The 19,958-nt window shown below is 38.5% G+C and overlaps 1 protein-coding gene across 4 annotated transcripts in view; it reads right to left on the reverse strand.

The window, feature by feature from the left end:
• SAAL1 (serum amyloid A like 1) overlaps nt 1–19,958 on the reverse strand; it is a 48,138-nt gene that overhangs the window by 20,884 nt on the left and 7,296 nt on the right. For 2 of the 4 annotated variants that reach the window (XM_003910160.5, XM_017948571.3), the window contains exons 3-12: nt 17,291–17,374; nt 12,765–12,844; nt 10,969–11,028; nt 10,713–10,828; nt 9,859–10,039; nt 7,651–7,733; nt 7,375–7,563; nt 4,036–4,232; nt 1,838–1,930; nt 767–916 (exon numbers count right to left, since the gene is read on the reverse strand). In XM_003910160.5, coding sequence (XP_003910209.1) covers nt 824–916; nt 1,838–1,930; nt 4,036–4,232; nt 7,375–7,563; nt 7,651–7,733; nt 9,859–10,039; nt 10,713–10,828; nt 10,969–11,028; nt 12,765–12,844; nt 17,291–17,374 — 1,176 coding nt within the window. In that variant the 3' untranslated portion in view covers nt 767–823. Of the gene's footprint in view, nt 1–766; nt 917–1,837; nt 1,931–4,035; nt 4,233–7,374; nt 7,564–7,650; nt 7,734–9,858; nt 10,040–10,712; nt 10,829–10,968; nt 11,029–12,764; nt 12,845–17,290; nt 17,375–19,958 lie in introns of those variants that run through there. The other 2 variants (XM_009186468.4, XM_017948570.3) reach the window with 2 other exon arrangements.

Below are 19,958 nucleotides of genomic sequence, written 5' to 3' on the forward strand. Positions count from 1 at the left end.
TAACCGCAAGACAATAAACATGAACACAAAGGTCCACCTGGCAGACCATGTGAAGGGTGAAAGGAGCCACCTCATCACATCTGGATTTTTGCATAAGGTTCCTGAAAGAGATCAGATTCAGCTACGATAGGAGGGTTTCTGTTACTGCGGCTGAATAAACTTATAGTGGATACAAAGATGTAATTCTCACTTAAAAAAATCTAATTAGGCCGGGCACGGTGGCTCATGCCTGTAATCCCAGCACTTTGGGAGGCCAAGTGGGCAGATCACAAGGTCAGGAGATAGAGACTATCCTGGCTAACATGGTGAAACTCCGTCTCTACTAAAAATACAAAAAATTAGCCGGGCGTGGTGGCGGGCACCTGTGGTCCCAGCTACTCGGGAGACTGAGGCAGGAAAATGGCGTGAACCCAGGAGGCGGAGCTTGCAGTGAGTCGAGATCACACCACTGCACTCTAGCCTGAGCAACAGAGTGAGACTCCATCTCAAAAAACAAAACAAAACAAAAACCACATTAACAGCTAGGAAGAAAATCGACACTGATCTCTCACATATCCTAAAAAGAACCTCAATGATAAGCTTACATTTTTGTTGTCCTCAACTGAGAATGATAAATATCACATACTATAAAAAGAGGGGTGACAGGGGTGAAACTCCAGATTCCAAAGTCAAAAAAAGTGAGACAAGTCTAGGACAGAAAAATGTAACACCAGACAATTACGGTCTAATAGGGCTTTAGCTAATATTTCCAATAAGTCAATTTCAATTGTCAGTGAGAAAAATAAAGTTTATTTCTTATGCAGAAGTAATTCCAATTCAGGTTTTAAGTCTGAACCTTCAAACTTGGGAAGCTTTTTTCCAAGTCATCAGCAAGCGCCTTATCAACTTCATGTAGGATTTTAATAAAATCTTCCACCTATGAGTCAAACAAACAAAATCAAACACAGAAGAGAAAAACGTGGTTTAAGGTACTGATTGCTCTACCTGTGGTTTCTAAATGGTCCAATGGAAAAGAAATGCTGGCAGATCTCCAGATGACAGTAACAGTACTTCCTAAGCAGTCTTCTAAATCATTCTCAAGGAAATGACTATTCTTTCCCATTCCATTTTACTCTTAAGCTAGTACTTCTCCCCCTGCCTCCTCTTTACAGTCTGTTCCCACATTCTGTCCTTCATTTTCCTGAAAAAGTTCTTATTGTGAAATCTGATTCTAATGGTAGGAAATGTGATGCCATTTGAAGAACCATAAAAACCTACTGCCTATTCCCAAGAATCTGATTTTGGTTTCATACACATGCTACCTACTTCATAACAGAAAGGAGTACTATAGATTCAGAGCTGAATTTTTCCTCTTAGAATTGTTACTCCCAATAGTAGTACAAATTTTCCAGTAGTCATCCTTTTTTCCTCCAACCTTTATTGTAGACTCAGGGGGATCTAAATGTTTATATGTGCAGGTTTGGTACAAAGGTATATCACATGATGCTGAAGTTTGAGGCACAGATGAACCTGTCACCCAGGCAGTGAGCTTAGTACCCAATAGGTAGTTTTTCAGCCCTTGCCCTCCCTCTCTTTTTCCCCCTCCTCCTGTAGTCCCCAGTGTCTACTTTTCCCATTTTTATGTCCATGGTATCCAATGGTTTTAGCTCCCACTTCTAAGTGAGAACATACGGTATTTGGTTTTCTGTTTCCAGCAGTCATCTATCTGACAAAGGCATTAAGTCATGTAAATTGTATATACTATAATTTTTGACAATGACCTCGAAATCAAGTGCTTACTTGAAAACATTTAGTAATCCTACAAAACTTGGCCGCCTATACATTTACCCATACTCACCACAGGGCTATAGAAAGGAAGAAGGTTTTGAAATGCAGAGGAACACTTCTGTTTGCTCAATTGGCCTTCCTTTACTCCCTGAGCCACCGTCTCCTAAAACAACAACATTTAATGTCAAAAAAGGGAAATTTTTTCAAGCTTTAACTAGTGAATAAAAACAAATTAGGATATTCAATTCCCTCCTGACTTCATAGGCATTTCAAATGTCCCAACTGAACCCACCGACATCAAGGAGGCTTATGTAACCCAAACGTGTTCTCCACTGTCGTCTTTATTTTAGTGAAGGACACCACCATCCACCCTGCTACACAGACTACAAACTTGGAACACAGTGAAGACTTTTCCCTCCCCTCTCCTGCTGACCCCTCCCGGCAAGTGCTCAATTCTATTCTACCAAATCTCTCTTACCCCATCCCTCCTCTCCATTCAAACTTCCATTGTTTAGGCTGCCATCCTTTTTCAGATTATTCTTGAAGATTACCAACCACAAGAGCCTGTTAGTTGATCTCCTGCCCTCCGGCCTTAACTCTCTCTACTCCTTCCTCTCTATTGCTTTTGGAGTAATCTTTCTAAACTGATCGTATCACTTGGTGCTTAAAAGAAAAAAAATCTTTAGTAGCTCCTCAGTTTCTTCAAGATTAAGTCCAAATCCCCTAAACATGGCATATAAAAATTTGCATGACATAGCCCTAGTGTATCAGCTCACCTTTCTTTGATGTTCCTACCACATAAAAGTAGGTGCTCCAAAAAACAAAAGCAACAGCAAAGAATGGGAAAAAATACATGTGATAAATATGGAAAAGATGCATTGTTACCCAAGAAATTCATACAAATGGATAAATTATAAAAAAGATAAATTATTAACTGGATAATTAAAAATTATTATCCAATTAATTATCCAATTAATTATTTAATTATCCAATAATTAAAAATTATCCAATTAAATCAAATGGATAAATTATAAATGGATAAATTTATAATCAAAATGGATAAATTATAAAAAAGTAGGAAACAAAATATACGACATCCAAATATTTCAATCTCATTAATTTAAAAATGCAAATCAAAATAAGACATAATTTATTACCTGAACTTTGACATAAAAATTATAATACCCAATAATAAGGGTCAAGTAAAAACCAACATTTCACATGTAAACAGTATTTTGACAAAATATGGCCATTATGCCTTAGCCATCTTCACATTTATAATGTTGAATCCAGTAATTTAAATTCTGTAAAACCTGCTGAGGTAATAACCCCAAATCTGGAAAATACAAATAGGGAAAAGGGAAGCAAGACAACTAATAAAAAAAAAATCACCAGAATAAGAGAAACCTTTTGTTTCATTTTGTTTTTTGAGATAGGGTCTCACTTTGTCACTCAGGTTGGAGTGCAATCCTTCCATCCCTGCCTCCCAAGTAGCTGGGATCACAGGCATGTGCCACCATACCTGGCTAATTTTTGTATTTTTTGTAGAGATGAGGTTTTGCCATGTTGCCCAAACTGGTCTCAAACTCCTGGGCTCAAGTGATCCACCTGCCTCAGCCTCCCAAGTGCTGGGATTATGGGCGCCTGGCCAAGAGAAACTTCTTAAGGAATACTCTTTAAAAAATTCAGTGGGTATGAATAAATATATTCTTCACAGCTATATTTGTAGCATTTTATATTCATGATACAATATATTCATAACATATTCATAATATATTTCTTTCCAAATATATGGATAGAAAAAAATATGGTCAAAGGAGGAATGTTAATAACCACTGAACATATTCAGGGAGAATATTCCTTAAGAGAAGTTTGCAGTAAATTTTGAAAACTGATTATTTGGTAAATTAGGTTTAAACTGGCTCTCAGTAAAAAGTCTTTCATCTAGAATCAAGAAAAATGCTTATAATATAGTGTTAAAGGAAAACAGTAGTCTATAAAAATTGCATACGCTGGGTTAAAGTATAGGAAAAATGCATTTATAAAAATACATGCATGCAAACATATGCATATGTTTGTCATACATAAATATACCAAACCACATCAGCTAGCAGTTTTTAAGATTATAAACTCATGGTGATATTAAGATTTTACTTTATTTTCCCAAAATATATATTACTTTCATATTAAAAAAACAGTAATAAAGTTGGAGAGTTAAGCAACCCACACTTTCTTTTGTTCATGACATCATCAATACTTCTTTCCTACCTTTGTTAATGCCTGAAAAATATTAGAAAGAAATTCACATAAAATATCCTTTAAGATTTTCAAGTGGAAATCATCTTGGGTTAAATCAGTCTTTTTAGTTTCTTCTGTGTTAGACTCTGTCGAGTTCTCTGGTTTTTTCTGACACTGTTCCATATTTTGTAAGACCCGAATGAGGCTGTCAATTAGAGGAAGATCTACTGTATAAACAAATCAAGAAACATTGAATTGGCCAGTTAAGTTTGGTTTTTCATTCATATGTATTGAATTAGTGCTAGACATTATTATTTTGGGTACTACAGATACAGTGGTAACATCAGCAAGATGTCAGCCTGTAAGAGGCTTACATTTTTATACTTTCAAATAAGTAAATATAATAGACTATTTTAGGTTTTGGTTAGGTTCTATGAAGGAAATAAAAGAGGAATATAGCAGTCTAGCAGGGCAAGCTCTCTGACAAGGTGACATTGAGTTGAGAACTAAAGCAATGAAGAGTCAGCAATCAAATGAGCCTAGGAGGCCAGGGGTGGTAGCTCACGCTTGCAATCTCAGCACTTTGAGAGGCCAAGATGGGCGGGTAGCTTGAGCCCAGGAGTTCGAGACCAGCCTGAGCAACATGGTGAAACCGTGTCTTTACAAAAAGTATACAAAAATTAGCTCACGAGATTTTTCTACCACTACCACTGTTAACATCTTGGTCCAAATTATAACATTTCTTGCTATGAGTTGTTTATCAAGAATCTCTAAAAGCCTCCTAACTCATCTCCCTTTTGTACCAATGATTTCCTACATTTCTCATCAAAACAGCAGCCTATTAAAGTCAGCTCATGTGTATTCAACTTCCGCTTAAAACTCACCATGATTCCCTACCTCATTTAGAGGAAAAGGCAAAATCAGGCCCTCCATACTCTACCTCTTTGGCTCCATGTGCTACTTTGCTAAATGCACCCCAGCCACATGGGATCTCACTGTTCCCCCTCAAATATACCAGGCATACTTCTGGTTGAGGGCTTTTACACTTTCTATTCCCTCTGTCTGGAATGTTCTTCTCCCTAAGTATGCACATGACTCCTCCATTCTCTCCCTAAGGACTGTACTCAATGCCACCTTCTCAATGAGGTAACATATTTATAAATGAAGATCTTAAAAATATTCAATATTTTTTTTTATTAAAAAGTCTTAATAAAATAGAAACAGATTAATATTTCCTTAAACGGTAAGATATATATCTTATTTTTAGGGGGGCAAGGGGGTGCAGAGTCTTGTTCTGTTGCCCAGGCTGGAGTGCAAAGGTGTCATTTCGACTCACTGCAGCCTCCGCCTCCCAGGTTCAAGCAAATCTCCTGCCTCAGCCTTCCGAGTAGCTGAGATTACAGGCGCATGCCACCAAACCTGGCTAATTTTTGTATTTTTAGCAGAGACAGGGTTTCACCATGTTGGCCAGGCTGACTTTGAACTCCTGACCTCAGGTAATCTGCCCACCTCAGCCACCCAAAGTGCTGGGATTATAGGTGTGAGACACCGCACTTGGTTGTAAAACATGTATCTTATACCCAATAATGCTCAACAGTGGAACTCTAGGATTATTTCTAATAAAATCAGGAAGAAGGTAAGGATGTTTTCTACCATCACTATTATTTTACACCAAAGATTCTAGGCAACAGAGAAAGATAAGAAGAATAAACCAGAGATAGACAAGTGATAAAATATATCTAATTTAAGCCAAAGCACTATCACATAAAGCCCAAAGATTATTACTGGAACGACTACTAAAAACAGTAAGAATTTGGTAAGGTTACAGGATGCAAAGTTAATATACAGAAATCAATAGCCTTCATATATTCCAACAACAATAATCAGTGAGAGAAAATATGTCATAGACAATAGTAAACCCAAAAGATAAAATATCTAGGAATGAAACTAATAAGAAATATCCAAGATCTATATGAAGAAACCATTACTGAGGGACACACAAAAGACCTGAACAAATGAAAGGGCATAACATATTCTTAGATATTCTATAAAGTTAACACGATGTCAATAAAAATATCAGAAAGTTTTTGTTTTTGGAACTTAAAGTTAGTGATAAGAATAGTTAAAAAAATTCTGAAAACTTGGAATGAAGAGGAATTCGCCTTATTAAGTATTAAAACATAAAACCTTAATATTTAAAAACACTATGGCTACTAATATATGAACATAGTAATGGAACTGAATAGAATATATAGGGGAATTTTAAAAATAATGATGAAATTTCAAATCAGTGTGGGTAAGCTGGATTATTGACTAAACAATGTTGAGATAACTGGGTAGCCCTCTGGAAAAAAAATTGATACCACTAGTACCAAAATTATCAAAGGGGGAAAAAAGAATTAAAGCCACACTTCACATGTGACACCAGAATAAATTCTAAATGAATCATGAATTTAATTGTGGTCATAAAAATCATTCTGTGAAAGACTGTGTTTACATAGGAAAATATTCATTTTATATTTCTAAATGAAATGTTGGCTAAAAAGCAGAATTAAATATATGTGCATGTGTTGGATGACAAGATTACAGACATCATGTTTCCTTGATATTTTTTATAAATTTTTAGGCAGGGTGCAGAGGCTCATGCCTGTAATCCCAGCACTCGGGAAGGCAAGGCAGGAGGGTCATTTGAGCCCAGGAGTTTGTGACAAGCCTGGGCAAGATTGTGAGACCCTGTCTCTATAAAAAATTTAAAAACTAGCCAGGTGTGGTGTCATGTGGCTGTAGTCCCAGCTACTCAGAAGGCTGAGGTGAGACAATCACCTGAGCCCAGGAATTCAAGGTTGCAGTGAGCTATGATCCTGCCATGGTACTATAGCCTAGGCGACAAAATAAGACTCTGTCTTTAAAATAAGTAAATAGGCCAGGCGGGGTGGCTCACACCTGTAATCCCAGCACTCTGGGAAGCCGAGGCGGGTGGATCACCTGAGCTCAGAAGTTCCAGCCCAGCCTGGCCAACATGGTGAAACGCTGTCTCTACTGAAACAATACAAAAATTAGCTGGGCACAGTGGTGTGTGCCTGTAATCCCAGCTACTTGGGAGGCTAAGGCACGAGAATCACTTGAATCCAGGAGGCAAAGGTTACAGTGAGCCAAGATCGTACCACCGCACTCCAGCCTGGGCAGCAGAGCAAGACTCTGTTTCCAAAAAATAAAAATAAATAAAAAGTAAAATAGGTAAATAAATACAATAATAAAATAAATTTTTGAAGTTTAGCATATTTTTATAACTAGGGAAATGAAAGCATTTTTTAAAAGGGAGAAATCAATGAAATGAAAAACAATATGAGCCTAGGAAATTGTACTTGCCTTTTTCTATCTTTAGATACTCTTGCTCAGTCTGTGAGGCATAAATGGCAGACAACACTGAAAAAACAGAGGCTAGCACTGTTTTCTGTTCTTGAAGAATGATGGGTGGATCATCAGACTGGCAGAATTCATGGCAGACCAGGTCAAAAAGTAAATTCCAAATGTCTTTTCCAGTGTCAGGACAATGTACTTAATAAAGACAACAAATAAAGCAGTACTTTAAAATCAGCAAACAATTAAATGAGTAACTGTAGCACTTCCAATAAACCATCTTACCAATTGCTTGAATTCCATCATCCACTGTAGTAAGCAGTTGTAAAATATGCATGTAAACATCAAGCCATTCTGGATTTTCAGAACTAAACAGGAAAAGTAAAAGCACTGAATCAACGTTACTGTCCAGGGGATTCCAATCATTCATCCATTCAATAAATATTTATTACTCTGCCAGCCACTGTTCAAGGTGCTGAGGATAAAACAAGGAAAGGAACAAAGGCTCTGTGCTCGTTAGAGCTTTTATATTCTAATAGGGGAAACAGCAAAAAATAAACATTTTATAAAATAATCAACACACACAGGACAAGAAGTAAAAAAATCTTTTTGGCTCTATCTCATAAAAGCAACAATGCAGAAACCTGCTAGTTGATACTTTATCATTTTGGTTTGCTTGAATAATCAGAACAAAAAATGACTGCGATTTTTATAGTATGAATGTAAGGTCCACTGCACCATGCATCAACAAAAATGATGTTCTGAAAACATCTCAGGATTATCCTAGCCCCCTAGCTGAGAATACTAAAAGCATATAAGTCTAATTCTTATGATCAACCATTTGGATTCTCAAAAATCTAAATAGTTTGGAAACTCAAAATCTTAGTTCTTCAACCAAGCAAGTGAAAAGACAGTGAACAATTAAAACAATGGTTTGGCAAATGTTTATTTAAGTACTTACAAATTAAATTTCAGGCACTATGTTAGGAGTTGAGAAAACAGATGTATAAGATGTTATCCCTATCTTCATAAAATTTGTACTTTAAAAGGAAAGAAGATTGCTAGCGGGGTAATCACAATAAAGTGGTATGAATGTAACACTATAGGGCTAGGAGCCACTATATAGCAAGGAGACTTAGTTTGCAGGGTCAGGGAAGGTACCTTAAGAAAAATGATGTTTACACAGAAACATGAAGGGGCAAAGAAGTATGTGAGGTGGAGGAAACATACTGTGCAAAGGCCTGGAGACAAGAGAGCTGGTTCAGTTGAAGAAGTGAAGCAAACTTCACATGACTGAAACGCAGAGTACAAGGAATAAGGATAGTACTACTGGGCCTATAAGCTGCACTTTATTTTTCTGAGAATTTTTCATTTATTTCATTCTTTTTTCCCCTATTTTATTTATTTATATTTTGGATTCAGAAGGTACATGTTGGGGGTTGTTACATGCATGGTGCTGAGGTTTGGGAATACGGATGGTCCCATCACCCAGGTGATGCACACAGTACCTAAGCTGTGTTTGTGTTTGTTTTTGTTTTTTTCTGGACCTTATCCTAAGGAAGGTAACTGACAAGACTGAAGCATGAGAGTGAGACGAGTACGTACTTTGCAAAAACAGCTTTAAAGTCTAGGCTTGGGAAAAGCAAGCATAGAGGCAGCGAATTCAAGTAAAAGAATGTGGCAGTTCTCCAGATGAGAGACAATAATGGCTTGACTGGCATGGATGGAATCCCAGAAAAAGTCAGGAATAAGGGTTGGGAGTTGACTACAATGGGAAAATACTAGGGTAGGAAAGATTCTGTAACGGCTTCTCCATTTCTTCTATATTATCCAAACAGGACAGTGATTACATCATTTACTGAGATTGAGAATACTGATGAAGCAGGTTTAGGGAAAGATGATGAATTTAATCCTCACTTGGATAAAGGACACAAAATTAATAGGTTTTGATGTGGCTTACTCAGCACTAAGAATGCACTAAGCAAATCACTAAGCAGATCAATTTAAAAATTAATTTTCTAGTGATTAGCAATAAACAGTTTTAATGACCTGTAAGGCTTAGTAATCACTCTTGACAAGACATCAGAGTCCCCAAATCAGTCACTTATTGAAGACTGGCATATAAACACAAGGAGCAAAAAAAAAAAAAAGATGTGCAACGTTAATTAAGAAGTTGTTAAATGTTCAACGTAAAAGCACAAGAAAATGTTTTCTCTTTGGTTTAAATTACATAAAATATGATAAGACAGAAACCACGGTCAATGTTGAATAACAGCCTATAGCTAAATGATAATGTAACAGGAAGTTTGTAACCACTATCATTCTTGTAAAAAGCATACAGGTTGCATCACAAATATTAGTAGTGAATTAACGTAACAAGGAGTGACTGTGTACTTTATTCTGTTGTAAGGAATCTAAGAAGACTTTTATATCTGAGAATACTTCTATCAATTGCATTTTCCCAGAGCACTTTGCACGAAAGAGCTCACCTACCGTACTTGTTTGGCAGCTTCGAGTATACAGGGCACGAGCCGAAACACTGGCTGCTCTTCAGACTCTTCCTGGGGTTGGTCCAGAGGCTGAGTAGCCCCATTTCTGACCCATTCCAACATTAGTTTCTCATCCAAATCAAAGAGCTTGTCTACAACCTCCCCCACCTTCACCAGCAAGTCAACTGCAGAGAATAAAACAAATATTGAAATAAAAACAAATTGCTAAAAGCAATAGGGTTAAGCAAAATTCCTACAGCTATTCTAACAAAACCAAACCTTGCCAAAGCAGTACTTATTCTAAAGGGTGATTTACTTACCTCATATGTTTAAATTTGCGTATTTTTCCTCATTTTTAAATGAGGAATTCATCAGTGTCCCAGGAATTTAAGAAATTTTATATCTTCAATCAAAAAACTTTCTCCAAAAAGCAAACAAACAAAAAGCTGGGCATGGTGGCTTACACCTGTAATCCCAACACTTTTGGGAGGCCAAGGCTAGATGACTGCTTGAACACATGAGTTCGAAACCAGCCTGGGCAAGAAAGTGAGACTCCATCTCTACAAAAAATTTTAAAATGAGCTGAGCATGGCGGTGCACAACGATAGTCCCAGCTATTGGGGAGATTAACAGAAGGATACCTTGAGCCTAGGAGTTTGAGGCTGTAGTGGGCTATGATCACACTACTGCACTCCAACCTGGGTGACAGAGCAAGATTCTGTCTCAAACTAACAAACTTTATTACCTTACACCCAAGGCTTTTTTCAAAAAGGTGACTTCTAGAAATAGTTACACAGTTTCCTAAAAATTAAATAAAATTTAAAACTTTTTTTTTTTCTAGACTACATGATGACTTACCATTTGTTGAACTTGACATAATGAAGCAAATGCTATCATAAATCGCTGGATGTTCCCGGATCCTTTCAACCCAAACACTGGCCACTTCTGCCTGGGAAAGGCAAGTAAGCAACAACCTACATGGTAAACGTGGGTTGAATTTCTACTTTTCAAAAAAAAATAAAACAGTAAAGGAAATTCGAAAATAAAAAATTAGCTTTTTTTATTAGCTACTCTTATGAGTAACCTTACAGAATTCATAAAAGGAAAAGCATACCTGCTTGTTTCCAGCAGAGTAGGTGGGTCTGAATCATACAAACAGTGCAATAATACCTGCCTACAAAAACAAAGAAGTTAACCGATATGCCTCACTTCTTGCATTTAAAATATCCGAGTTTTCATTTAAGTTTTTTAACATCTTTATTGTGAAATACAGCATGTATTCAGAAAAGCCCAAAAGATACAAATCTATAGTTAATAAATAATTATAAAGCAAACACTCGTGTTTCCAAGAAACAGAACAGAGCTGCATCTCAGTAGTCACCATGTGTCCATTCCAAATCACAATTCTCTTTCCCACCTAGAAATGATGACCATTCTGATTTTTCCAGCAATCATTTCTTTACTTTGCTCTATAGTTTTATTATTTTATATATTTTGGTGTTGCTTTATACTGCAGGTAAAAGGATTAAGAGGACATGCTGAATAAATAGACATAATCTGGGAGGTTATTCGGATTCATGAAGATGGTCAAGGAGGGGAGACAACATATGAAATAAATTATATTATACTTATTCTTTTGAGTCTTCATTTATTTGCTGGAAACTATACATGTAAGATCCACCCATGTTGTTTCTTTAGCTGTTATTCTTTGACAGATTGCTGCAGAGTACTCCATTGTGTGAAAATAACACAATTTATTTTTCCAGACTACTGCTGATGGCCATTTGCGTTGATTCCAATTTGGGGCTATTTCAAGTAATCCTCCTATAATATTTGTAAGAGTTATCCTGATGCACATGTGCACAGTTTCTCTTACCATATATGCCCACTATGAGCTGGTTACAGCACATGCATATGTTCCAACGTGACCAGATAACGCCCAACTATTCTAAAGTGGTTCACAAATTTATATCCCATCAGCAAAATAACTTGCACCATACTAATATTAAGATGAGCATTTACTTGAATTTATAACATTTGTTAACATTTCTCATTCCTGGAGTTTTGATAGAGAACATTATAGAGACATGGATGACTGTAAATTACTGAGGAATAAATACTCTGAACTAGGATCTTAAAGTCCCTCCACAACTAGGAGTTATCTCTTTCTGAGAAACCCAGGTACTTGAATCCTGTGATAAAACCCTCACGGCCCCAGCTCTGACAAAAACTGCCTAGAACAGTTTTCTTAACCTATTTGGGTACAAATTTCTTTGAGATTCTGATTAACAGCCATGAACCCTTTGCCTAGAAAACTAATACACCCACAAAATTTAGCATATAATTTCAGGGTGTTCTCAGAACACAGTAACCAAACTTGGGTTTCCTCCATTAAAAAACCTTCTGCCCAGAACTTTACACATGGAGAAGAGAACTAGTCTCAAAGCAGAAATCTGAGTCTTTTCATCACAGAGGCAACTCTTTATCTTCTAGTTTGTTGGCAAGTCTTAACCTCTAAGTCAGAGCTCTCAGGATGACATTATTCAAGAAATCTAGTTTCTGCAGACTCCAGCTGAGTCACTGGATTCCCTGCACCTAAAATGTTTTGGATTCCAGTTGGCTGCCCCATCTCCAAGTTTTGTCCCACTGGTTCTTCCCCTATCTGGCTTACTGCCACCAGCTGACAATTCAGGTTCCTTTGCTACTGAAGAAAGCAGGTTTAAATCCTGAATTATTTCAGTACCTCCTGAAGAAGCCCCTAGCTACCATCAACACACAATGAAGTTCCTAGAGAGTATTCATCAAGACAAAGAAAAGACTGTCTTTCAGATTTGCTACTTTTCCTAAGACGAATTTCCTTAAGGATATAAAAGAATATGTTTAAAAACATAATTATATAGTAAGACTTACCCAAGATTTTTATCACTGCTGATGGACACACATATCTCCTGGAAACAGGCCATATTACCTAAAATTCCCACACAGATTTCCTGCCAAATCAAATTTTACAAGTCACAATGGCTCTGAGATGAAAGACATAAACAAAAATATCAACTTGAACAAAAACTTTCACTGAGCCAACTTTTGGGGTAAGGCAGAGGGGAGGCAGGATAAAGAAATACATATACTGCCTGTACCCTAACCTTGACAAGCTTACAGTATTTGAGAAGGGATGAAAGACATAAGAACAAGAAAGGGCAAAGGCAGGAGCTATGGAAGAAGAACTCCTATCGATAAAACGAATGTTAAATGATTGATAGTACTGAGATACGCAAACAAAAAGACAGACATTCAAATAAGGGGACAGTATCAGCAAAGGCAGGAAGGGAATCATGTACGTGGCGAAGACGGTAGACAATGAAGTACTCTGGTTGTGGCACAAAGTGGGTGAACATCATGAGGTAAATACTGCAGGTATAAAGGACTGAGATTAAGGCCTCTGAATGCCGTGCTAAAGAATTAGACTTAATCTGGGAAGTTATTTGGAATCATGAAGATGCTCAACGAGGGGAGACAACATACTGAAACAATATCTTAGAAAGATTATTCTGGTGGCAAAATGCATAATGTATTAGTGTAGCCCCTCTTTATCCATGGTATCAGTTACCCATGGTCAACCTTGGTATAAAAGTACTAAATGGAAAAGTCCAGAAATAATTCATATTTTAAATTGCATGCCTTTCTGAGTAACATGATGAAATCTTGCACCGTCTCACCCGGGATGTGACTCATTCTTTTGTTCAACATATCCACACTGTATACACTGCCTGCCCATTAGTTACTTAGTAGCCATCTTGGCTATCAGATCGACCATCATGGTACCTCACAGGGCTTGTGTTCATGTCACCCTTATTTTACTTAATAATGGCCCCAAAGCACAAGAGTAGCGATACTGGCAATTTGGATATGTCAAGGAGCCACCATTAAGTGCTTTCTTTACATGAAAAGGTGAAAATTCTTGACTTCATAAGAAAAACATACAAAAATGTATGCTGAGGTTGCTTAGGATCTCTAAGAACAAATCTATCCATGAAATTGTGAAGAAGGAAAAGGAAATTTGTGCATATTATAAATAGGGTTCAGTTCTGTCCTGGGCTTTAGGCACTGGGGGCCTTGGAATGCATCCCCCAAGGATAAGGGGACACTAGTGCATAGGGAAAAGACGTTGAAAAGAATTTAAGAATCCATCTCAGTAATAGTTAATTAATATGCAATAACATTTATTACCACTCATTATGGCCAGGCATTACTCTAAGCATTTTCCGTGTATAATTTCATATAATAACTTAGGTGATAGGTACTAATAGTATCCCCATTTTTTCAGATGAGGAAACTAAGGCACAGAGAAGTTAAGCTACTTGCCTAAGATCTTGAGATCTCCAACTAGAACATGGCAGAGCTCCAGAGCTTGAGCATTTAACCACTATTCCAAACTGCACCTCAGTTATCAAGACGCAAGAGGAGGAGGGCCCTCAGGCATGGAAAAGGATGAAGCTGAGGAAGACTCTCAAGGTGAAAGCAAAATAATCCAATGTGAGGATAAGGGAGAAAGTAGCTGAACTTGACTCCCAGCTTTCAAGTTGCCTCATTTCCCCAGTCAGTGATATTGGTCCCATTGACAGGAAAACTAAAAAAGAAAGTGCATAAAAGGCTACAATGAGTTCAGATGGTACGGTGTTTCCAAGCTTGCTGGAACGTAAGAATCACTCAAGGAGCTTGTTAAAAATACAGATTTCCAAATCTCATCTCAGATCTACTGAATTATAATTTCCAGGGTACAGCCTGGAAAGCTATTGTTTACCCAGCATATACCAGGTGACTTTTATGATCAGATAAGCGTGACCATAAATCACTGAGGACATACACAATTCAGGGTTAGAGAGCACAGCTGACCCTTGAACAACACAGGTTTCAATGTGTGGGTCCACTTAGAGGTGGATTTTTTCTAACCAAACTTGGAATGAAAATACAGTGTCCTCAAGATGCAAAACCTGCGTAATATGCAGAGCTGACTTTTCATACACACAGGTTCCACAGAGCTGACTGCAGAATTGAGTATGTGCGGATTTCAGTATGGGGGAATGTCTTGCAACCATCCCCCATGTATACCAAGGGACAACTGTACAGCATGCAAGCAGAGAATGCCTGAAGAAAGTTGGAGATGTGACATCAGTTATCAGAAGGGAAGTCAAGGCTTTGCTCCTACAGGCGAGTTGCAACTTAAAGGTGTAAAGAAAACACATAAGTTAACTAGGAAAATGAATATAATGAGAGCAAAGGATCAGGCCTACACCTTACAAAAAGTCCATATTCGGGACAGTATAAAAAAGGAAGAAAGAAAAAGGCCAATGAAAGGTGAGAGAGGAGTGACTCAAGCGGTCAGAGACGACAGTGAGATGACACAGGAGCTACAGAAATGGAGTTTCAAAAAAATGTGGGTGGTCAAATGTTGGGAAAAGATTAAGAGTGAGTAGGGGCAGGAAAAAACCACATACATTTCCCTTATAAACTAAAGAGGGAATAACTGAACTTCCAATCAAAGATCAAGTTTTTCTGTCTTGGCTGCTCACTGGAATCACCTGGGGAACTTTAAAAGCTGGCCAAAGTCTCACACTTGGAGATTCTGCTTTAACTCATTTAGGGTATGGCCTGACTCAAGATTTTCAAAAGTTCCCCAGGGCAAAGCTTCTCAGAGTCTGGCAATGCTCCAGAGCACCAGCGTCACCTGGGAACATATTAGGAATCCTGGACCTACTGGACTAGAAACTCTGGAGGGGGGCTTGGCAATTAGTGATGCGGGGACATGCTTAAGTTTGAGAGCCCATGTCCCAGGTGATTCTAACATGCAGCCAAGGCTGAGAATCACTGTGGCAGCAGATGGTGGCCAGGGGATATATACAACAATATGACTAAATCCTAAAAGGTGCCATTCCTGACATAAGCTTATTTCTTTATACACTAGTAGTGAGTAAATATATTTAAGACAGAAAAACTCAGTACAAAAATAGCATAATTGTCAAATCTTACATTAATATAAGGAACCAAGGAAAAAATGGTTAATCAGGCCCTAATTCAGACAGAACATTCTACTTAAATAAGAATTTTAATTCAACATTCAATTTGTAACAACACACTACGGAATTCTCCATTTTATAATCTGAAAGAGAGGAAATACAGTACAGTGGTTATACTGGAGTCAGGCCTAGGCTGAAATCTCAGCTCCATTCTTTCCTAGTTGTGTGACCTGAACACATATCTTCACCCAAGATCTAGTTCTTTAAAAGTATACCTCATAGTAGTAAGACCAGGTATTCAGTAAACAGCAGTTTTTCATAATTATAATTATTGAACAGATATTTACTAATCCATGTATGCACAGCACATGGCAATTTAATTGGCAATAAAGCACAGTACACTGTACAGTATATAAAGTCCTCTCCTTTAGTCTTTATCTATTGTTCTTGGCAGTTTACTAACAGCAATGACCACTGAAAGCTTGCTTACTTACTTGGGAAGGTGTGGAAGGAAAAGTACCACTGTGAATAACAGATGCAAATACTGAGAGGGGACAGAAGGCACCCAAAGGGAGGCATGGAGACAGCGTGAGACAGGGAGTAGAAAGGCCTGGCTAAATCAGAAGGGTTACCTGGTTATCCAGATTTTATGCTGGAAAGATGAGTTAGGTTCAGAGAGTAGAAGTCTTGAGCAGCAGGCTGAGTTTAGAATAGTTTTCAAACAATGGTGGATTTTGTCAGTAAAAAAGAGCAATCCACTGAAAAATGGGAGGCCCGGGTTCTGCTCCTTGCTCTGATACATACTAGCAGCATAACGGTGGTTATGCCTAACTCGTCTCCACAGCTGTTAAATGAAAGTGCTAATTTCCCTGGTCCAGCCTGAATCTATAATTCTATGATTCTAATAATTTTAAATTATTAAATTATTAATAATTTAATATTTTAAATTATTACAGGCATGTAGCTCATGCTTATAATCCCAGCACTTTGGGAGGCCAAGGTGGGAGGATCACTTGAGGCCAGGAGTTTAAGACCACCCTGAGCAACATAAGGAGACCCCTGTCTTCACAAAATAAAAATGAAAATTAGCTGGGTGTGGTGGCTTACACCTATAGTCCCAGTTACTTGGGAGGCTGAGGTGGGAGGGTCCCTTGAGCCCAGGAAGTCAAGACTGCAGTGAGCTGTGCTCATGCCACTGTACTCTAAGCCTTGGAGACATAGTTAGACCCTGTCTCAAAAATAAAATAAAAAAAATTTAAATAGCAAATTACCTAGGACCTGGCAATGTTCAATTAACATCTACAGGCTGATTTGTTGATTTACGGTCAGTAAGAAAATCAAAGTGAGAAAAATAAATGACCATCCAGCACTATCTGTTCTTATTGCTTCAAAGAAGAAGGCTTTAGAAATGCACATACTTACTCTTAATCGAGGACACTTGGACTTGGCCAGTACTCCCATGAATATATCAGGAGCATTAAATTCTTGGAGAAATAAAGCCACATCCTGAAAAGAAAAATGATTATTGGCGTAGATACTGAATATTCTTCCCCTAAACCCCAAAGCTTAGGCAACCATAAAATTCTATATTAAAATGAGAATTTTAGGCCAGGCGCGGTGGCTCACACCTGCAATCCTAGCACTTTGGGAGGCCAAGGCAGAGTGCCTGAGCTCAGGAGTTCACGACCAGCCTGGGCAACACGGTGAAACTCCGTCTCTACTAAAAATACAAAAAAACTAGCTGGGTGTGGCAGCGAGCATCTGTAGTCCCAGCTACTCAGGAGGCTGAGGCAGGTGAATCGCTTGAACCTGGGAGGTGGAGGTTGCAGTGAGGTGAGATTGTGCCACTGCACTCCAGCCTGGGCGACAGAGCAAGACTCTGTCTCCAAAAAACATTAAAAAATAAAATAAAATTAGAATTTTAGACACAAGGAAAAAAAAAAAAACACAGGCTTAGGAACTGTGTCAACAGACAAAAGTGATACTAGAGAGTCTTTATGATAACTGGTCCCAGACAATGGAACAATTTTGTAAACAAATCTAAACTACCTACAATACTCCGGAGGATTATCCCACTCTTTTCTGCCCCGAATCTATTTACCTTAATAATGTTTCTGCCCACTAGGAATTCTCATTAAACACATTCAAACACATTTGGTGATTACCTATCAAGTATTAAGCTAGAAGTGGGGGACAAGGGAAAAAAGCAACACGCTGGGCACAGTGGCTCACACCTATAATCCTAACACTTTGGGAGGCTGGTTAGAAAGCTGAGGTTGGTGGATCACTTGAGCCCAGGAGTTTGAGACCAGCTTGGGCAAACATGGTGAAAACCCATATCCACAAAAAATACAAAAATTAGCCAGGTGTGGTGGCACATGCCTGCAGTCCCAGCTACTTGGGAGGCTGAGGTGGGAGGATCACTTGAGCCTGGGGGGGTCGAGGTTGCAGTGAGCCATGACTTTGCCACTGTACTCCAGCCTGGGCAACACAGTGAGAATAAAAGAGTAAAACTTGGCTGGGAGAGGTGGCTCATGCCTGTAATCCTAATACTTTGGGAGGCCAGGGCAGGCAGATCACTTGAGCCCAGGAGTTCGAGACCAGCCTAAGCAAACCTAGTGAAACACCATCTCTACAGAAAATACAAAAATTAGCTGGGCATGGTGGTGTACCATCTGTAGTCCCAGCTACTCAGGAGGCTGAGGTGGAAGGATTGCTTGAACCCATGAGGCACAGGTTGCAGTAAGCTGAGATATCGCCATTGCACTCCAGCCTGTGCAACAGAGTGAGACTTTGTCACAAACAAAAACAAAATTCCTTCTTGTCCTCCAAGAACTTAAAACACAGTAGGGGAAAGAAGTCAAGAACTGCTATAGGGTCCTGTCCAAAACCAGAACTTGTGTTTTCAAAATCATCAACAGAATAAAAATTCTGATGACAATGTAACTGTGGTAGCCTCATAACTTCTTCCTAGAGAGTCTGCCACAGTGCCTAAAGGGGCATAACATACAGGCGACATGTGAGTGGACATGTGGCCCCAAATGGGCCAAATCTCACCTAGGAATGTAAGACATAAAAGCTAAGTCAGTTTGCTTGGGGATCTGCAATGTAAAATATATAAATAAAATTAAGTTTCTGGCTGTCTACTGCTTCAGATTTTCACTAAATTTGAGGTGTGTATTTGAGAAGCTTTAACTTAAAATATAAGCTGCATGCATTAAAGGGCCCTGGAACACCTCAAAGAGAGAGGCAATTATTCTCCACAGCAACTGAAACCAGGAACCTGCCAGACAGCTGACTGGGAGAGACACACTCTACTTACTAAAAGACCATGGTCAGAGAAAATAGTATTTTCAAACATACACTCTAAACTGAAAGTCCTAACAGCAGATTCTCTTCACTGTAAGTGATCAAGCTGTCTGTCCTGTGGGCAATTCTTTGTCACAGGCAGAAATTTTTAAATTTAATGGTAATTCCTGGAGTAGCACAAGGGTGGCCTAACAATATCAATACCAACAGTAATAAAATTAACATTCATTGAACAAGTATTAAATGCCAGGCACAGTGAAGTGGCTTGCATGCTATCTCATTTAATTCTCAGAACAACTCTATCAACTAGTTAACATTATTAGTCCCATTACATTCATAAGCAAACTGAAGTTTAAAAAGTTCAGCAACCTGCCCAAGATTATACAGTCTCAGTAGAGCAAAGCTAGGATTTGAACCCATATGAGTCTGACTTGAGCCTATGGTCTTGCTTTTTAAAAGAGATGGGGGTCTTGCTATCCTGTCCATACTGCAGCAGTGGCTATTCACAGATTCACAGGCATTATCATAACTCACTGCAGCCTCCAACTACTGGGCTCAAGTGATCCTCCTGCCTCAGCCTTCCAAATAACTGGGAATATAGGCAAGTACCCAGCGAGACTATGTTTTTTTTTTGTTGTTTTTTTTTGTTTTTTTTTTTGAGACGGAGTCTCGCTTTTCACCCAGGCTGGAGTGCAGTGGCCGGATCGCAGCTCACTGCAAGCTCCGCCTCCCGGGTTTACGCCATTCTCCTGCCTCAGCCTCCCGAGTAGCTGGGACTACA

The sequence above is a fragment of the Papio anubis genome, chromosome 12 (assembly GCF_008728515.1).
Source record: "Papio anubis isolate 15944 chromosome 12, Panubis1.0, whole genome shotgun sequence".
Lineage (NCBI taxonomy): Eukaryota > Metazoa > Chordata > Mammalia > Primates > Cercopithecidae > Papio > Papio anubis.